General features: G+C 49.4%; 1 protein-coding gene across 3 annotated transcripts in view; it reads left to right on the forward strand.

Moving 5' to 3' along the window:
* Window positions 1–21,010, forward strand: part of LOC105496324 (KIAA1755 ortholog) — a 49,204-nt gene that overhangs the window by 15,496 nt on the left and 12,698 nt on the right. For all 3 annotated transcript variants that reach the window (XM_011766656.2, XM_071079339.1, XM_071079340.1), the window contains exons 3-8: window positions 2,727–4,074; window positions 4,896–5,093; window positions 14,943–15,066; window positions 18,195–18,288; window positions 19,197–19,283; window positions 20,655–20,771. In XM_011766656.2, the coding sequence (XP_011764958.2) occupies window positions 2,727–4,074; window positions 4,896–5,093; window positions 14,943–15,066; window positions 18,195–18,288; window positions 19,197–19,283; window positions 20,655–20,771 (1,968 nt within the window). The remainder of the gene's footprint in view (window positions 1–2,726; window positions 4,075–4,895; window positions 5,094–14,942; window positions 15,067–18,194; window positions 18,289–19,196; window positions 19,284–20,654; window positions 20,772–21,010) is intronic.

Below are 21,010 nucleotides of genomic sequence, written 5' to 3' on the forward strand. Positions count from 1 at the left end.
ACCGCAGGAACCTGCCATTCCTTTCATGGGTTTCCCGACTGCTCCCTGCCCTATTGTTATTAATGCTCACCCTCCTGCTACCCCAGCCTCAAGAATCACAACGAGGTTCTAAGGTCCCATCAGCCTGTCCTGAGTTACTCACTGCCTGTCAGGGACACAGCTCATCAGAAGCAACAAGGAAGGGTGGGGACTGTGTGCATCATTTCAGTGGTACAAGTAAATTGAATGTGGCAGCTAAAAGTCCAGGGTTAGGAACCAGAAGGAAAATGAGAGAATCTATTTTACTTGCTTAGCACAGAGCCTGGTTCATAGAAATAGCTCAATACATGGGAACTGGTATTGGAGAAGAAGGGAGCTTCTCATGGAAACATTTGCAGCCACTTTCACATGACACTATTTCATGCAGATGCTCTCCTATCTTTATTTCTTCTCCCTGACAAGCTACACAATTGCCCACTTCCCTTATTTGGCCATTTAAACTTCATTTGCACTGGCCCCTTCCTCAAGGTAACCTTTCCATGTCTTTATTTTTCCTTGTAGGTGAGTTTAATCTAATTGTAACAATAGGCAAATATCTGTCAACCTCAGAGCAGTGGGAAGTCATGTGGGATTAACGGGATGGCTTCTGGGGTCAGATGCCCCAGGTTCAAATCCAAACTTATCACTGTGAACTTGGGAGATCCATGTCACCTCTCTGAGTTTCAGTTTCCTTATGTGTCAAGCAGAAACGTTAATAACACAGCACCTAACACATGAAGATGACACACATGGCTTAGGGCAGACTCTGACATGCAGCAAGTGCCCAGTAGCTATTGGCTATCACTATCCCACTTCCTTGTTTCTCCATCTGAAATAAGAGCATGGCAGCCTCAAAGTCTGCCTCTCCAGCCGCCATCACCCAGAGGCAGCCACCTTCACATAAAGTCTGGTGGGGCTTGGGGACAGATACAGCTGACTTCAAATGTGAAGGCCTAGGTCCAAGTCCATGATGTTTATCCACTGTGTGGCTATGAGCCAAATGTTTTACCACACTGAGCCTCAGTTGCATCATCTGTAAAATGAGAATAATAATGCCTGAACTGCCTACACCAAACTGAGTTACTGTGAAAGTCAAGTGAGACAATCAAAGCCATCATCACTATGGTGCTTTGCTGTTTGCAAAAAAATGGCTGGGATGTTTTTTCTCATTCAATGAGAAGGTGAGAGAGAAAGCACATTGCAAATCCAAGAGGGCTAAGTTAAAAGGGTCGAGAAACCTACAGACTCATGAAGGTTTATGGATATTCAGCTTCTCTGAGGCAGCCCAATCTACAATATAACTGATATAAATGGGTTTATCAATGTAAGGTATAACTATGGTCAGATCTCACTATTTCCCCAATCAATAATTCCAGGAAACACCTGCTTCATTAACAGGAAATTCAGTCTCACTCTCTGTACATCTCCCACACAAACATCCAAATTATATAAGATTGTCTGGGACTTACTCAATCCGCAGAACTCAGACTCTTTTTTCAAAAGCCAGTTAAAGAAAGACCTGTTGTCAGCCCGGTGGAGCTGTTGTTTCCGTTGTTGCCACATGGTGTCACTGTTGAACACTGGTCCCGCACAGCCCAGTGGAGAGCCTCAACTGAGAGGGATCACTTAGGTCACAGCCTGTTCCAGAATGACCCGCTATGTCCACCTATACAGGGAATTGCTGGCAACCTCTGTTTAAAAAAATTTTTTTTTTCAGTTTTGCTTTACCTTCATGTTGTAATCCATTAATGGGAAATAAATAAACAATAAACAAATAAACCTTCATGTTGTTAGCCATTAATGAGAAATAAATAAACAAACAAATAAATAATAAATATTCTGGCCCAGAATAACCTTTGGGTCAGGAAAAACTGGACAGTCATCTAGTAAGTTAGTGGCAGGGTCAGATTTCCTGACTTTTCATTCAATACTGTTTCTATTTCACCCTCAGTACACTATCCAAATTCAATAAGATATTCAATACTTTATTATAAAATAGGCATTGTGCTAGATGCTAGATGATTTTGGCCAACTATAGGCTGATGTAAGTGCTCTGTGCACATTTAAGATAGGCTAGTCTAAACAAGCTATGATGTTCTGTAGATTAGGTACATTAAATGCATTTTTGACTTGTGATATTTTCAATTTATGATGGATTTACCAGGATGTAACCCCACCATAAATTGAGGCATATCTGTATAATCTCACTTAATCCTCATACCAACCCAGTAATACTGACATGTATTATTATCCTATTTGCAGATAGGGAAATTGGGGCTCAAAGAAGTTAAGCAATTTACACAAATTAGTGACATAGACCTTTGTCTAAACCATGTCTCCCTGGCTTTCACATGGAGGGCTAAGGCTTGAGCTGGGTTGGGAGATGTTCTGGATAGATGGGGAGAGGAAGGGAGCATGAGCCAAGCAAGGGGACCACTTGGGAAAGCTGATTGCTAACTAGTGCATGGTGCTCTGAGCTTTCTCACTTAGGTCAGTAGGCTAGCAAGAATTTCCAAAGTCAGGGCCAGGACAAGGGTGGGGCAGGAGAGGCAACCTTTGCACAACCTTGACAGTGAGTGCCTCCTAAATGCTGCCTCATCCTAGTCCCTGACCTGTTCCAGATTCCACGTGGGAGAGGGAATGGAGCAGATCCAAGGGTGGAGCCTTTCAGGGCCAGGTTCTCTGATGCCATCCCCTTCTCTCCACAGGCTCCCTACTCCCACTGCCTCTTCCTACATGAGGGCTGGCCACTCTGTCTGAGGGATGAAGTTGTGGTCCACTTGGCTCCCCTCAACCCTCTCTTATTGCGCCAGGGTGACTTCTACCTCCAAGTGGAGCCCCAGGAGGAGCAGTCCGTCTGCATCATGATCAAATGCCTCTCCCTGGACCTCTGCACAGTGGAGAAGAAGCCTGTTCCTGAGCCAGCCTATCCTATACTTTTCACCCAAGAATGGCTGGAGGCCATCAACAGCGACTTTGAGGGAAGTCCCCTACACAACTGCTTGATAGCATCAGAAAATGGGATTGCCTCTGTGCCTTGGACCAAGATAACCAGCCCAGAGTTTGTGGATGACCAACCCCAAGTAGTGAATGCCCTCTGCCAAGCCTGGGGGCCCCTTCCATTAGAGGCACTGGATTTGAGCAGCCCTCAAGAGTTGCACCAGGCCAGCTCTCCAGACAACCAGGTGCTTTTTGCCCAGAGTTTGGCCAAGGGTAAGGGCAGGACATATGGGAGCAAGTATCCAGGACTTATCAAGGTGGAGCAAGCCCGGCGTGGGGAGATGGCCTTCAGGATGGGTGAGGTGGTCAGCCAGGACTTTGAGGGAGACTATGTGGCTCTCCTAGGCTTTCCCCAAGAGAGCAGAGGAGAGTCTCCCAGTAGGGAGGTGGGCACATCCAGTGGTTGTACTTCTGGGGCACGAGAGGAGATATCTGGAACTAAGGAAACTCCCTTATCTCAAAAGATACTGCCTCTCTCAGAGGCCAACGAAGGACCTTCCTTGGGAAATCGGGCTTGCACGAAGCCAGAAAGCTCCGAGGAGGAGCCCTGCAATTTGGGCTTGAGAAGAAAGGTCAATCATAAAGAACCTACCCATGACTCGGAAAGGCTGCCCCAAGGCTCCTACATGAATGTCCTTGAGGACCCACTGGACTGTGCCTCTGGCCTCAGGGCAGGTGTTTCACAAGAGCCAGCTGCCTCCAAGGTGCAGGGACCTCTAGGAAACCTAGAGAATATGGTGCAGCTCAGGCCTGGACCAAGACAAGCTTCCTCTCCCTGCCTGTCCCCAGCTTCTCCTGCAGCTCCAGCCTCTGAAATAAAGATGGAGGTGAAGACCAAACAGAGAAATGGAAGACTTCCCAAGCCCATGCCCTGCCCTAGCAGAAACACCTCCTCCCCTGAGTCCCCCACTCCTGGGCTCAAGTTCTCATTCTTGAAAGGGCAGAGGCAACCCTCTGTGACTCCGGAGAAAGCCTCACTCCAGCACGATGGGCCCTGGAAAGTCCTGTGTTCCCTCTACTCTCCTAAACCCAACCAAGCCAAATCTTTGGGGAAAGGTAAGATGCCCACATGCCCAGCTGTACAGGGAGGTTATTGTCTGGTTGAGATCACATTTCAGGTGGTTTTGGTTGTAAGCGACAGAGACCACCTGGGCTGGCTCAGCTTCAGGGGTTTAGTGTACTGTGTGGCATGTTAAGGGGCTTGAAGTCTCATATGTCTGGAATTGAGCAAGGCACTGTGACTGTGTTACAACTGCCTGAGTTCACACCCCACCTTTGCCACACACTGGATGTGTGACGTTGGCCAAATACTGAGTTTCTCTGAGCCCAGGTCTCCCTATCAGTGCAATGAAAATGTCACCTACTTCACGGTGTTATTTTAAGGGTTCAAAGGGACACGAGAAGCCAGGTGTGGTGGCTTATCCCATAATCCCAGTGCTTTGGGTGGCTGAGGCAGGAGAATTTGGGTGGCTTGAGGCCAAGAAAGAAAGAAAAGAAGGAAAAAAGAAAGGGAGGGAGGGAGGGAGGGGAGGGAAAAAAAAAAAGCTGGGCATGGTGGTGCGTGCCTATAGTGTCAGCTACTCGGGAGGCTGAGGTGAGAGGATCTTTCAAGCCCAGGAGTTCAAATACAGTGAGCTATGTTCATGCCACTGCATTCCAGCCTGGGCAACAGAGTGAGACTCTGTCTTTAAAGAAAAAAAAGTGAGGTGTCGGGAGGGGTAACACTAGAAGTAAGGGGCTTAGTGCAATGCCTGACACATGGGAGAGATCAATAGTTGTAAGCTATTATTAGTCAGAAGGAGAAAGAGGAAACATTTTCCCCTCAGAAAGCCCATCTTCTGCTTAACATCCTTTTCTTTGTTGTTGCTTTTTCCCAGCTGGATCACCTCAGACCAAAACATCTGGCCCAGCCACTGCCTCCAGCCCACTGACTGAGGAAAAGGCTGCCTTCCCAGAAGCTTCTGCAGGCTCCCCAGAAAAAGGCCCCACCCTGGAGGAGGAGCCCCCAGGGCCTGAGCCCAGGATTGGGGCTCTAGGTGTCAGGGTTTTCTGCTCCAGGATAGCATGCCTGCCAGGTTCCAGGGGATTCAAGCAGGAGGTGGTGGGGAGGGAGCTGGGGGCCCCAGAGCATCCTCAGGTGCTGGTGGGTGGAGGGGAGGCAGGGAAAGCCCTGGAGGCCTAGGTTCTAGACAAAGCCTCCTTGGGCATCAGTTTCCTCATCTTTCCCATGGGAGAATTGGAATAGATGAAAGCAATTTGTTAGTGTCCATCCACCCATCTATATGTCTGTCTGTCTGTCTACTTGTCTATCCATCAGTGAGGCAGCCAAGGTGGATGTCGGGTTCCCCAGAAGCAGAGCCTGAGACATAGATTTTTGGGAAAGTAACTTATTGGAGGAGGGCTCTGAGAAGAAAGACAGAGGGTCAGGGCAGGGGAAGGAACCAAGCCAGGCTGTAGACTGACCCCAGGGAGAGCGCTGGGGCATGACCCGCCCCACAGAGTTGGCTCCAGCTTAAGGCATAGGGGACTGGCCTTTTATAATCCTTGTCTGTCAGTCATTAACTATGGGCTGATCCCCAGTTTGTTCGTCATTAATGAACTGCAGGAACTGCGGGCTAATCCTGGAATGGGGTGGGGCAGGGGGAGCCAGTGATCCAGATCAGTCCAGGGCGCTTCTTCAGAGGGGGCATCTGTGAGCCACTGACAGCTGGTACTTCCAGACTCTGGGGATAGGTTCTCTGCCTGCTGAGGGGATCTGGGTTTGGGGTACTAGCAGCATCCAATACAGAAGGTCTTATCACTCCTATTTAATATTTCCTCATTGTTGTAACAGACGTTTACTGGGTCCTGGGTTTAGCACTGGAGATTCATAAGAGAACAAGTCTGATGTGTTCTCTGCTCTCAGGAAACCTATATTCTAGTGGTGGGGAAAAGCCAACAGGTTATCACCACAGATTATTGCAACCCAGTGTAAACAAAGTGTGACAGTTGGGAGGGACAAGGGGCTGTGGAAGCACAGATGAGTCCCCTCGTTGAGGCTTAGAGTAGTAGAGGTCAAGGAAGACTTCCTGGAGGAAGTAACAGAAAGCCTAGTTCTATTGTATGAATAGGAATTATCCAGGTGAAGAGTTGGGAACAGTGTTCCAGACAAAGGGAACAGCATGTGCAAAGGTCCAGAGGCAAGAGAACCACAGTGCTTTCTGGAGACTGACTGTCCTGAAATACTATTTTACTTTACAGACTTCTACATCTCTCCAGGACCTTGGGCAATGCCCTGTCTTTTTGAAGCTCCCAGGAGACCTTATCTGTCCTTTTCCTGGTCATCTTTGCTGAGGCTCCTGCTGTTTGTTCCTATATTAATTGTACACAAAGGATCTCATGATCCTCTTAGGGCTGTTATGTGCCAAGGGCTCAGATTTTGTCCATGGAAGGCTCTGCTGTGGGAGGAAGAAGACCTTTGTTTTAGTTCTAACTCTGTCATTAGCTCCCTGTGTGCCCTTGGAGAAGTCACTGCCCTCTCTGGGCCTCCTCAAGAGGAGGAGAACAGGCAGATAGCACCTGGCTCATTGTCACTCTTTCCTCAGTTACTCTTGTTGTAATTCTTGGTGATTGCAACATACACTGTTAGCTCTCACATGCCTGATGTGTAGTACATGTGCAAAAAGCATTTGCTGCGTCAATGAGCAATGTCCACACGCATGCTTCTTCTGTCCGTTTTTTGTCTTGCTCTTCTCTAGTGATCTTGTCCTTGTTCCCCACATGACTGCCCCTATGGCATCCCCTGTAACCAACTTCTTCCAGCTGGGTTTTCATGTTGAGGCTCCCACTCCTTCATTACCACTGGTTCTCTTTCCAGCTCACCCACTGCCCCAAGTTTCATCATCTTCAGGCCTCCCAAAACCTTGAACCTGTTGGCTCAACCACCTTTTCACTCCCCTTTCCCAGCATGTCTCCCCCCACCCTCCACCACATCCCTTCCCTGTTACCACGTCTCCCCCCATCATATCCCTTCCCCATCATGTCTCCCCCACCCTCCACCATATCCTTTCCCCATCATGTCTTCCCACCCTCCACCACATCCCTTCCCCATCACCATGTCTCCCTCCACCACATCCCTTCCCCATTATCATGTCTCCCCCACCACCTCCCTCCCCATCATCATGTTTCCCCCATCACATCCCTCCCCATCATCATGTCTCCCCCACCACATCCCTCCCATCATCATGTCTCCCCTACCACATCCCTCCCCATCATAATGTTTCCCCCATCACATCCCTCCCCATCATCATGTCTCCCCTACCACATCCCTCCCCATCATCATGTCTCCTCCATCACATCCCTTCCCCATCATCGTGTCTCCCCCACCACATCCCTCCCATCATCATGTCTCCCCCACCACATCCCTCCCATCATCATGTCTCCCCCACCACATCCCTCCCCATCATCATGTCTCCCCCATCACATCCCTCCCCATCATCATGTCTCCCCTACCACATCCCTTCCCCATCATCATGTCTCCCCTACCACATCCCTCCCATCATCATGTCTCCCCCACCACATCCCTCCCCATCATCATATCTCCCCTACCACATCCCTTCCACATCATCATGTCTCCCCCACCACATCCCTCCCCATCATCATATCTCCCCTACCACATCCCTTCCACATCGTCATGTCTCCCCCATCACATCCCTCCCCATCATCATGTCTCCCCCACCACATCCCTCCCCATCATCATGTCTCCCCTACCACATCCCTTCCACATCGTCATGTCTCCCCCATCACATCCCTCCCCATCATCATGTCTCCCCCACCACATCCCTCCCCATCATCATGTCTCCCCTACCACATCCCTTCCCCATCATCATGTCTCCCCCACCACATCCCTTCCCCATCATCATGTTCCCCACCACATCCCTCCCATCATCATGTCTCCCCCACCACATCCCTTCCCCATCATCATGTCTCCCCTACCACATCCCTCCCATCATCATGTCTCCCCCACCACATCCCTCCCCATCATCATATCTCCCCTACCACATCCCTTCCACATCATCATGTCTCCCCCACCACATCCCTCCCCATCATCATATCTCCCCTACCACATCCCTTCCACATCGTCATGTCTCCCCCATCACATCCCTCCCCATCATCATGTCTCCCCCACCACATCCCTCCCCATCATCATGTCTCCCCTACCACATCCCTTCCACATCGTCATGTCTCCCCCATCACATCCCTCCCCATCATCATGTCTCCCCCACCACATCCCTCCCCATCATCATGTCTCCCCTACCACATCCCTTCCCCATCATCATGTCTCCCCCACCACATCCCTTCCCCATCATCATGTTCCCCACCACATCCCTCCCATCATCATGTCTCCCCCACCACATCCGTTCCCCATCATCATGTCCCCCACCACATCCCTCCCATCATCATGTCTCCCCCACCACATCCCTCCCATCATCATGTCTCCCCCACCACATCCGTTCCCCATCATCATGTCCCCCACCACATCCCTCCCATCATCATGTCTCCCCCACCACATCCCTCCCCATCATCATCATGTCTCCCCCACCACATCCCTTCCCCATCATCATGTCCCCCACCACATCCCTTCCCCATCATCATATCCCCCACCACATCCCTTCCCCATCATCATGTCCCCCACCACATCCCTTCCCCATCATCATATCCCCCACCACATCCCTTCCCCATCATCATGTCTCCCCCACCACATCCCTCCCATCATCATGTCTCCCCCACCACATCCCTCTGCATCATCATGTCTCCCCCATCACATCCCTCCCCATCATCATGTTTCCCCCATCACATCCCTCCCATCATCATGTCTCCCCCACCACATCCCTTCCCCATCATCATATCTCCCCCACCACATCCCTTCCCCATCATCATGTCTCCCCCACCACATCCGTTCCCCATCATCATGTCTCCCCACCCCAATCACATCCATTCTCCATCATTATGTCTCCCCCACCTTCTGTCACATCCTCACATCCCTTCTTCCTAGCTTAGATTCCAGGCTCACATTGTAATCACTTCCTTTCAAGCACTCACTTGCTTGCTTTTCTTTTCCACCTTCACACTTACCTGGAGAAATCCCAACCTCCGTGAGATCCAACTCTCTACCTGCACCCTCAAGCTGAACAAAGATGGAAAAATCCACACATTTGCGCAGGATAATTGTGTTAGATTCCTGACCACTGACCTCCGGGGGTCCCAGTGGTGCCGGTGGATCCTACTTCACCTCCAGAGTCCTGAATGACTCCCCCACAGTCCTGTGTGATGACTTCACACCTTCTCTCTCCTTTGACCTTCAACACCACCTTCCCCAACTTAAATCTCAGCTGATGACCTTCCTTCTGGTCTTACTGAGTAAGCAGAAGCAATTGGAAGGAAGTCTATGAACTCCTTCTCTGTGAACCACATTCACCTGCTTGCTGGCATCTGTACCCACAGGCTCAGCATTCTAGTACGGATGAATTGTCCATGTGCCCGAGGCTGATCCTGAACCAGTGCTCTGTTCCTCTCTACCTCCTTAAATACATCCCTCCAGCAAGATTCTCCTCTCCTTCCTACAGGATCATCTTCCCTGTTTGGCTCTGGGCCATTCCCATCAGCTTGAGAACATGCTGCAATATTGCCCAGTTTGAAACCAGCCATTCTAGGCCCCCATGTTCCCACCCTCACCCTTGTACATTAAAACTCCACAAAAGAGTTGTCTATGTTCCCTGTCTCCACACCTTCTCTCTTCCACTCACTCTAATCAGAATCCCTTCCCCACTGTGCCGCTGAGACAGGTCTTGTCGAGGTTGTCATTGTATTCCATGTTTCTAGATCCAGGGGTCAATTCTCAGTCCTCATCACCCTTGACCCTTCCGCAGCATTTGGCACGGATGGCCACTTCCTCCTGTTGAAAGACATTCTTCACTTGCCGTTAGATCTTCAGTCACCCAGTCCTCCTCTCACCTCACTGGCCACACTTTTACAGCCTCCTTTCCTGTCTCCTCCTCATCTCCACAACCTGTAAATCCTGGAGGGCCCCCAAAGCCCAGTCCTTGGTCTCTTCCTCCTCTCCATCCACACTCACTTCCTAGGCGATCTCATCCAGGAGGTGGAATATTTTCTGTAAATGCTGTCTCCACACTGACAACCCTGACACTGATTTTTCCAGCCTGGGTCCTGGCCATGAACACCAGACTTATCCATCCAGCTGTTTACTACTTGATGTCTCTGCTTGGAGGATTCACAGGTATCTCTGACTTAGCATGTCCAAATATGGACTCCTGACTTCACATCCCCTCACCCCACACTTCCCAACTTTCCAATCTTTCCTCATGGCAGTAAAAGATGATGACATCATCCTTGATTGCTCTCTTTCTCTTATACCCCACATTCAGTTTGTTAACTGTCAACTCTTCCATTAAATTGTATTCAGAATCTGTTGATTTCACCCCACCCAAGTCCAACTCAGCGTGGTCTCTTGCCTGCTATAGTGGTCTCCTCGCTGGTGTCTCTGCGTCCACACTGGCCTCTGTTGGAGTTTCCTTGTAGCACAAATAGTCACCAGAGCCTGTGCTTCAAGATCTAGATCTGCTCCAAGCCAGCCCCATGAAGCAGGTCTCCCCGTAAAATTCCCATAAAGATCTGTTCTCAGGAAAGAAACTGATCAACACGCAGATGTGCATGTCTGCTCCCATGCTGGGGATGGGGTTTTGTTTAATAGGCACTGTATTTGTTTCCCATTGTGGCCATAACAAGTTATTACAAATCAGTGATGTGAAACAACACAAATGTATTATCTGATAGCTCTGTACGTTAGAAGCCCAACATGGATCTCTCTGGGCTAAATCCAGATGTCTGCAGGGCTGCATTCTTTCCTGGAGGCTCTAAGGGAGACTCCATTTCCTTGCTTTTTCCAGCTTCTAGAGACCACTACTTTCCTTGGCTTGTGGCCCCTTCCTCCATCCTCAAAGCCAGCAATGTTGCATCTCCCTCACCCTCTATCCATCTTGGCACTTGCTCCTACCAAAGCCAGGAAAAGTTCTCTGCTTTTAAGGATTCCTATGATTAGACTGGATGATCCAGGATAATGTCCCCACCTCAAGGTCCTGCCCTTCATTACATCTGCAATGTCCCTTTCGCCATGTAAGGTAACATATTCAAGGTTCTGGGGATTAGGGCATAGACATCTTTGGGGCCACAGGCACGAAGCCTTAGGAGAGGGCTTCCCTGTCTTTTCACTGGAAAATCCCTAATGTGGAAGAGAATAAACAGAGCCCCTGGGACTGAGGCCTCACCCTGAGCTCTCAGTTGCTCCATACAGATCTTTGAAATCCTTTTTATGCTTAACATTTCTATACATTTTAAATATCCATAAATACAATACATTCACACTTGTTTTGACATGGAAAATGTTTTTAATTGCTTGCAAATTCAATTACTTACCATTCCTCCCTCCCCAAACTTGGAGTGCCTCTTCTTGCTGCTGGCAGATACAGCACATTTTTCAGCAACTTTGGGCAACCCAGCTTACCCACCACCCTCATTTTGCAATCCTCATTTTCACCTGAGGCTCATAATATCTGTGAACAGCACAGCTTAAGCCAAGGTTCTGAGATGCTAATGATGGTTTTCTGGCGCCAGCTGGTAAGTGAGGATAACATTTGGGGCAAAAGGATCTCCTTGGCCCAGCCAAAGACAAATCAGGTGGAGAACTGCCCCTTGCTGTAATCCACTCAGCTGGCACTGGGTGTGGGGGTGCAGGGCCCTGTTCCAGGCAGTGTGGGGAACCAGACATGTGAACCAATCGCATGGCCACTGTGTCCCGGTGTGGAATGTCCTGAGTGTTTGAACCCTTTGCAGATCAAAGTGAGGTCCGGGGACTACCTACATCAGCATGACCTTGGAGCTAGGGAGAGAGGCAGAATCTCAGGCCTGCTGAACTGGCATCTGCATTCTAGCAAGATCCCCAGGCCCATCAGAGTTTGAGAGGTGTTGCTCTAACCCTCCATTCCTTCATGAATCAATCACAGACGTTGATTATCCAGCCTTGTGCTGAGCACAGGGATGCAACACTGAGTTTGACCCAGTGCACACCCATAAGGGCTCTCAGTCTTGCAGGATCTCACAAAGGCCTACATTTGCTTTGGGAACCTGGGACTGGGGAAGAGCTTCTAAAGAGGGAAGGCAGTAGGGAGGTCTTCCTGGAGGAGGTGGCATCTTGGCTGGTCTTTGAACGATAAGGGGGATTTCACCAGATGGAGATAGGACAGAAGGGCATACCTGGCAGAAGGAATAGGGTGAACAAAGCTGGGTGGTATCATCTGTCATTGGTGGCAAGGGGAGACATAGTATATTAGTGTCCCAGGACTGCCATAACATGGGTGGCTTAAGCAACAGAGATTCATTTTCTCATAGATCTGAAGGCTGGAAGTCCAAGATCAAGGTGTTGGCAGGGTTGGTTCCTTCTGTGGCCTCTCTCCTTGGCTTGCAAAGGCCCATCTTCTCCCTGTGTCTTCATGGGGTCTTCCCTCTGTGTCCAAATTTCTTCTTATAAGGACACTGGTCATATTCTATTAGGGCCCACAGTAACCTCATTTTAACTGAATTACCTCTTTAAACACCCTGTCTCCAAATACAGTCACATGCTGATGTACTGGGGGTTAAGACTTCCACATACAAATTTGGAGAGGTGGGGGTCACAGCTTCGCCCCTAACACCTAGTATATGAAATGAGGGTGGAAGAGTGTGCAGGGCCTGAGACACTTCAGTGCCAGGTCCAGAAGCTTGCAGTTTCTCTTCAAGGCCATAAGGAGCCATAGAAGGTTATAGAGCAGGGGAGTGCAGCACCATCAGAGCTGCAATTGAGTTCCAGGCCTCAGGTTTATAGCAGACAAAAGGCTCACCATCACCCCTAATTCAAGGGGTGAATCAGGCATGGTCTCTACCCTTGCAGAGAGTTTGGGGACCTAGGCCCATGGGGGACTGGGAAGCTGCTTCCTCACTGCAGTTTCTTCATCAGCAAAATGGACCTAGGTACGTGATGTAGCATTTCCTGACCCAAGGGATCCAGCAGCTGTGATAGGATTTTGGAGGGACCTGTACTAGCACCTCCGTTTTCACAAGTTGTGCATTTTTTTTCATGGTTTAATGACTTCACCTTCTTTTTGACTTTTATATTATGAAAAGTTTCAAACCTATAGAAGAGTAGACAGAAGAGTATCATGAATACCCATGTACCTATTACCCAGATTTAATAAATCTTAACATTTTGTTATGCTTCATCTATTTTTTTCTGAAGAATTTATAAAAATATTACAAATCTTCATATTCTATCCCCTAAATATTTCAGCGCATTCCCTAATAATCACAATACCATTAGTACACTTAACAGATTTAAAAAAAAAAAAGTTTTTTTGAGGCAAGGTCTCACTCTGTCACCCAGGCTGGAGTGCAGTGGCACAATTATGGGTTCTTGCAGCCTCAACCTCCCCAGCGCAAACGATTCTCTCACCTCAGTCTCCTGCGCAGCTGGGACCACAGGCACACACCACCACTCCTGGCTAATTATTTTTTTAATTTTTAGTAAAGACAAGGTCTTGCTACGTTGCCCAGGCTGGTCTCAAACTCCTGAGCTCAAGCCATCTCCTACCTTGGTCTCCCAAAGTGCTGGGATTGCAGGCATGAGCCACTGCGCCCGGCCCCCTAACAAAATGAAAAATAATGTCCTCATACTAATCAATTTCCAGTTCCTATTCAGGTCTCCCTCTTAGCCCCAATAAAATGTCTTTACTTCTGAAATTTGTAAGTGAATATTAGGAAAAAGATCAAATCCATAATAGCAAGAGAATATAACATTGATATATATGGATACACATTTATATACACACAAATTTTTTTTATTGTTTTAAAAATTATGTCAGATTTTAAGACATATGTGAAAGAATGTTCCAGGTGGTTGGACTCCTGTGAGGCAGCACTTGTGAAGGTGGTTAGGTTTGTCCAAGGCTTCGTGAGCTGTGAAGGGTTTTGCACGTTGCAGAGGGTGGTGCCCACGTGGAGTGGCTGGTGGCCATCGCAGGGCATCCTGGAGTGAGGTGACTGAAGTGCAGGGCTCTGAGTCCAGGCTGCGGGACAGGCGTGGTTTCCCGAAGCCTGGGCCTCTTTCCCCGCTGCTGTACTTCCCCTCCCCTTTCCTCCCATGAGGATGGGCTGTACTGGCTCCCGGAGCCTCAGCCTCATGACCCCTGTGGGGAGAGTGAGGCACACGGCCTAGATTTCTGGAACAGGAAATAGCCTGTCGGGAACCCAGGGTTGAAAGTCTGCAAGCAGAAATTGTGAGCTGGTGGCCACGGGGCTGCACACTCACCACCCCTTAGACTGGAGATGAGAACAGAGACGGTGATCATTGTAACGACCCATGATTGAGCCACTCAATCATTCACTGAGCTCTTGCTGTGTGTTAAGTGCTTGCCAGGAGCTGTCTGATTTCATCCTCGAAATAACCTAATAAGCTCAGCAGATTATTCTCCCTGTTTAGCTGATGAGGAAACTGAAGCTGAGAGGTGCACTGACTTGCCCACAGACACACAGTGAGTCAGTGCAGAGACCTGACCGCTTTCTGTGTGACCGCAGAGATCACACCACGAGCTTTGGCTGCCCGCGTACTCTACACAGAGGGAGTGCAGAGGAGATTCAGGGAAGCCTTTTCTCACGAAGTTACATTTGAGCTGGGTCTCGAAGGATGAGTAGAAGTCAGAGTTCACAGAAGGAGAAGGAGAGAAAGCGTGCTCCAGGCAAAGGAACCGTTATGGCCAAAGTTGTGAAGGCCACAGGAGAGGTTCCCTAGAGGGCCCCACCAAAGTTCTCACTGCTCACGTGTGCCCTCTGTCCTCCAGGTGGCCGGGACAGGGCTGGGCGGCCCCTGCTTCTGGTGTCAACTACAGAGGGTGCCTGGGAGGCGCCGTGGTGCACAGCTTCAGAGGTCACCAAGCTACTCTCCTACCTATGCACCATCCCCAGGTAAGGGTCTGGGCCACCCTGACTGCTTCATCCCCACCTCAACCTTCTGGGCCCAGAGCCCTGGACCATACACTGAGTGGAGAGGCACCATAGCCTTCCATCCAGTCGTCTGTTCACAGAGCCAGTCCCCAGAGAGATGCTGGGGGAAAGCAAAACAGCCTCAGTCCCTGCCATCGGGGTGTTGTCAGGCTGGTGGGAGAGACGGACAGAGTGTCAGAAACAAACCATGGCCAAGAAACTTTCCGGAGTGTCATTGTGATGAAGAGAAGAGCGATGTTTGTAGATCAGTGGTTTTCGAATTTTTTTTTTTTTTTTTTTTTTTTTTTTTTTTTTTTGAGACAGAGTTTTACTCTTATTGCCCAGGCTGGAGTGTAATGGCACAATCTCAGCTCACTGCAACCTCCGCCTCCCAGGTTCAAGTGATTCTCCTACCTCAGCCTCCCAAGTCGCTGGGATTACAGGCATGCGCCACCACACCCGGCTAATTTTGTATTTTTAGTAGAGACGGGGTTTCTCCATGTAGGTCAGGCTGGTCTCGAACTCCTGACCTCAGGTGATCCACCTGCCTTGGTCTCCCAAAGTGCTGGGATTACAGGGGTGAGCCACTGCGCCCGGCCGGTTTTCAAACAGGAGGGTGCATTAGAATCACCTGGTGGGCTGTTAAAACAGATTGCAGGGGCCCATCCCCCAGATTTTCTGATTCAGTTGATGAAGGTGGGTGGGACCTGAAAATCTGCATTTGTAACAAATTTCCTGGTGATAACAGATGCTGGAAGAATAGTGAGAAGAATAGGGGATGTTAATTTCAATTGGGAAATCGGGAAAGCCTTCCCTGAGGAGGTGATAATTGAACTGTCATCTGAATTATAAATATTTGAATAAACAAAGGAAAGAGGTGAATGAGTAAATGAATGAATGAGAGAGTGAAAGAGTGAGTGAGTGAGTCAATGAGTGAGTGAGGGAATGAGTGAGTGAGTGAGTGAATGAGTGAATGAGTGAGTGAATGAATGAGTGAGTGAATAAGTGAGTGAGTGAATGAGTGAATGAGTGAGTGAGTGAATGAATGAGTGAATGAGTGAATGAGTGAGTGAATGAATGAGTGAGTGAATGAGTGAGTGAGTGAGTGAATGATGAGTGGACTCAGGCTGATTTCTAATGCTCCTCTTAACACTCCTACCCCCACCACCATTCAGACTTAATGGACTGGCTGGGGAAGACGCACCCTCCTTTCCTCTGGGACCCAGCCCCTAGCCAGGGCAGTGTTAGAGGGGACACTGCTCAGTACTGGCTAATAAGCTCCAACTCAACCTAGAGGTCTGCTGCTGGGGGTAAGGGGTGGAAGGTGATAGAACCCTCTGGAACTTTCTTCATGCATCCCACCCCACTGGAGCCATCACTGCCACCTGCTGGTCACTGACATTTTTTTTTTCTTTTCCAAGGTGGAGTGGCTTTTCTGGACTGAGTGGGAGATGGGACCCCCTTTTCTGTGGTGGAAAGTGACTAGCGTGGTAGACAGAGCTCTGGGATCGCACCCACTGGCTATGGGACCATAGGGAAATAACCTCCCCTCCCCAAGGCTCGCCTGAATAAAGGGCATGACCAAGAGGGCTCTAAGGACCAACCTGGGCACAAGTGGCAGGGATGAGGGGGTGTGGACGATGTAAACTGTGGAGTGCAGTGCACACCAGATGCTTGTGTGCTGGGCTGGTTTTCTCCACTTGTGCTCTGAATGAACCTTGGCTGGGCCCCTGCTCTGGGCTTGGCTTCATGCTACATGGTGCTAGGGACAGAGGCTCCTTACACCGGGCCCTGACTTTTAAGGGCCTCCAGGTTGGTACCAGAGACAGGTCTGGAAACAAATCACTGTCCAGCATGGGCATCGCCAGAGGGAGGCAAGGACATAAAGCCAGAGACTTGAAATCACCTCCCAGAGCCTCCTGTCACTATCTGTCACTGGGCCTTTCTGTGCTCAGTTTCCCCTTCTAGGATAATCATAGCAAATACTTACATCCCGTTTACTTGCTCTGTGCAGTCACTGAGTGCTTTACACGAATGAATTCGTCAGTCCTCACCACAGCCCATAAGGCCAGTACTATCATTATGAAATTGACTCAGGGAGATGAAATCACTTGCCCAATCACAAGGTACTAATGGCAGCACCACAGCTCTACCCTCCCACTGGGCCACCTCAGGTTTTGCCTGTGCACTGAGTGGTTGGAAGGCTTGAAGGCAGTTGGGAGCTATTTTTCAGTCCTGCCTGATCATCAGACTGGTCAAGGGTGCTTGGAACCACACAGATTCCCTGGCCACCCTTTACCCACTGGCCAGATGGCTAGAGGGGTGGGGATGGGGGAGGAGAGGGGTGAGGAATCTGTATTTTAACAAGTCTTGAAAATTGGGCCAGTTTGGAAAATCCTAAGATAGTCACTGAAAAGTGGCCCACTGTAAGCTCAGTGCAATGTGGCTGAACCAGGGAGAGTGTTTTGGCTGTAATCAACAGAAATTCCCATTTAAAATGTTTTATCTGTTAAGGAAATGTATCATTCTATGGCTCTGCCTCATATCTCTTTGTAAGAACTTTTTAAAGGAGAGAACGTCTTTCCCAGAAGCCCCTTTCCCCAGAAAACTTCCCCTCACATCTCATTGGCCAGGGTCATGTGACATTTAAGTCACATGACCCTCCCCCATCTAAACCAATCACTGGCCAGAGGAATTAGGTCACTACTGTTGGCCTCAACCAATCAGAAGCCAGGCTCTGGGGGAACATGGATTTTTGGAAGGAGTTGGATTCTTGAACAAAATAAGGATTCTGCCTACACAAAAAAGTGGGTGAGTCCCAAGTGACTCACCTACTGTACCTGGGTTAGTTGCTAGAGTTAGGAATAGTAGGGCTATAAACGAGGGCTGTATGAGGTATTGCAGGAGCACCAAAAAGGAAGCAAAGGGCTCTGCCTGGAGAAGAACCATGGAGGACTTCCTGGAAGGGGCATTGGAACCTGGTCTTACAGGATGAAGAGTTCATCAGTAAATGAAGGTTTCTAGCAGCCAGGTTCCCTCACCTTCCACTAGGTTCTGCCCCCTGTCCAAGGCCATCCAGCAAGACTGTCCATTCTGTTTACCACCCACAGGCCTGAAGATAAAGCCAAGGGGCTGGCGGTCCTGATCGATGCCAGGAAACAGCCCCCACAGCCTGGTCTGGTCAGTGCCCTGCAGGCCACCCAGGTGAGTGGGAGGTGGAGAGCCTTAGCCTAGTAAGTCCTGGAAGCCACCAGGGGCCTCCTGACATTCACAGAGCCCAGGAGTGCTAAGGGCTGGGACCAGGACTCTCAAGCAGGAACTTTTACCGCAGACAACAGAAAACGCAGCCCTAACAAGCTTGAAGCTCATTGGTTCATGTCACTGGACAGTCCAGGAGCCAAGTCCAGTTTCAAGTATGGCTCGATCCAAGGGCTTAGCTATTGTCACTAGAATCTGGTTCCTCTCTCTCCATTTCTGACCCCGTTCTCTTTGGAGGATGCCAAGCCACCCTGCTTGGCACCCCGTGCCCCTTGGTGGCCGGATGGCTCCCAGCAGCTCTGACTTCACATGGTGTCTAATTTAAATCCACTAGGAAAGAGTAAGAAATTATTTTCCCAGAGGTCTCAGCAAACATTTATTTGTGTCTCAGTTACAGTGGGTTCAGGAGTCCCTCCACACCCAACCCTGTGGCCTGGGCGTGAATGCTACACACTGATTGGCTTAGACTTAGATCACATAAAGCCCATGAGCTGAGAAGGGAGGAGAGAAGAGATTCGTATCCAGCCATTATGGGCAGCAGAGTCAATGGAGGTTCTGCATCTGCTTACCTTATGGTCTGACCTCCTTCGCTTTGTAGATGGGCAAACTGAGGCCCAGAGGGGCAGGTCATCTAGAAAGGTTTGCAACGCAGCTTGAACCTCCTGCTCTCATGACTTCCAACCAATGATTCATGGTCCAAACATATCACACAAAGGTCCTAGCCATGGGGGGGCCCCATCCTGTCCTTGTGGCCCATTTGCCTGCATCTTACAGGGGATGAAGGAGGAAATCAAAGTGTGTGAGGCTTCAGGAAGTCTTGAGCAGAGCAAATCTGCAATAGTTGTCTTTGACAGGCTCAGGTCCCAGCCTCCATCCGCGCTATTCTCTTCCTGGGGGAGAAGGAGGCGGCTCTCCAGCTGCAGACATTACCTGACATCCAGGTGAGGGGGACTCAGGGTCGGCAGGTGAGGAGGGGAGCTGTTGGGCTTTAGCTGAGCTAGGGTTAAGGGGAGGGAGAACTGCAGAATTCATGAGCTAGAAGAGACCTTGAAATAATCTAGTGTAGGGCAATAAATACGAGGCCTGAGCGCTACCACTCCCCAGTATAGCTCCGTGGCAGGCATCGTCAAATCAGTCACAGAATGATTTCTCTCTGACTATCCTAGCAACTCCTGGTGGGTGCTGCCACATGATCGAGAATTGCACATGGCATGAAACCTATTTGAAAAGCTTCATCTGGTCCATTCCCTTTCTTTTCAGAGAGGGAAACTGAAGCCTAAGGCCACACAGCAAGCTAGACGCAGAGCTGGAGTCACCTGACTCCAGTGCCTTTTTCACACTGTGGTCAGACCTGCTCTTCCTGTATTTCTCGCCCTAATTAATACAAATGTGGAGCTGAAGTGGGACTTTGCAGGAAAGAGCCCTGCAGCTCCCTTTAATTAGTGCCATACACCACAATAATGAGTATGGGCAGTCAGTCCTCTGTACTGCTTCGGGATGTGATTTTCAAACTCTCCTTCCTTCTGGTGAGTGACGAGGCACATTGTGGGCTGGAGATGTGCTTTTCCAACTTTAATGTGCTTACTGATCTCTTGGGGAAATACATTAACGTGCAGGTTCTGATTGAGTAGTTCTGGATGGGTCCTGGGACTCTGAATTTCCAACATGCCCTAGGTGATGCTGGTGCTGCTGGCCCATGGACCACACTTTGAGTAGCAGGAATATCAGGTGGGTCCAAAAAAACCACAGAATCCACCAAATCCCAAGCCTAGGTACTGGAGCTATTCCCAACATAAACCTCAAATTTCTCTGCCTGGGAGAAGCAGTCACCTAGTTCTTCTTCCATCTCTTAGGGGACACTGTTGGGATTTAGTGACTTTTCTCACCAGCCCCAAGAAAGAAACAGCTCTTGGTGGCTCCTCAGGGAACTATGCAAGGATTACAAACAAGTTTCATCACAAGGGCCAGCTTCATTCCGTTTGTGTGATTTCCCGGAGAGCTGTACTGGGAAGGAGCCAAGCTCAGAGGGAGCGAGTGCTATGATTGATTAATGATGTCTGCCTTGGGCACAGGCTAGGAGAGTGGCAGTATGAGTGCTGTTTATTTGCCATTCCTTAACTAGGGTCTGGTTCTGAATTTTGATTTGTAAGAGTTTCCAGAGAAGATTGGTTGCCCACAAAGCAACTTTTAAAGCTGGAGTCAGCCTTACTTCTGGGAGGTGAACTGGTGCTGGGGCAGGGATCTGGGCAGGACCTTCTAAAATGACTGTCCTCACATTGAGTCCCTGGTTCTCCTGATTCTTTGGTCTGCAGGTGGAGGTGCTGACCTCATTGAAGGCCCTCAGCCACCATGTGGACCCCAGCCAGCTGCCCGCAGCCCTGGAAGGCCCCTTCCCCTACTGCCACACCGAGTGGGTGCAATTCTTCCAGGTGTTTACCATCACAGCCTTTAGCCCCTGACCTCCACTCCTTCTCTTCTTCTCTTCACTCTTCTGCCTCATGGATCCATCAACCCTGCTATGCTAAAAAATGAACAGTCACTCAACAAATGTTTACAATGAAGGTACAGAGTAGAATGATTAAGAGCTCAGGCTCTGGGGCCAGGCTGCGTGCGTTGCAATCCCAGCTCTGCTGTGTGATTTTGGATAAGTTACTTACCTTCTCTGAGC

This window comes from Macaca nemestrina, chromosome 15 (genome assembly GCF_043159975.1).
Source record: "Macaca nemestrina isolate mMacNem1 chromosome 15, mMacNem.hap1, whole genome shotgun sequence".
NCBI lineage: Eukaryota > Metazoa > Chordata > Mammalia > Primates > Cercopithecidae > Macaca > Macaca nemestrina.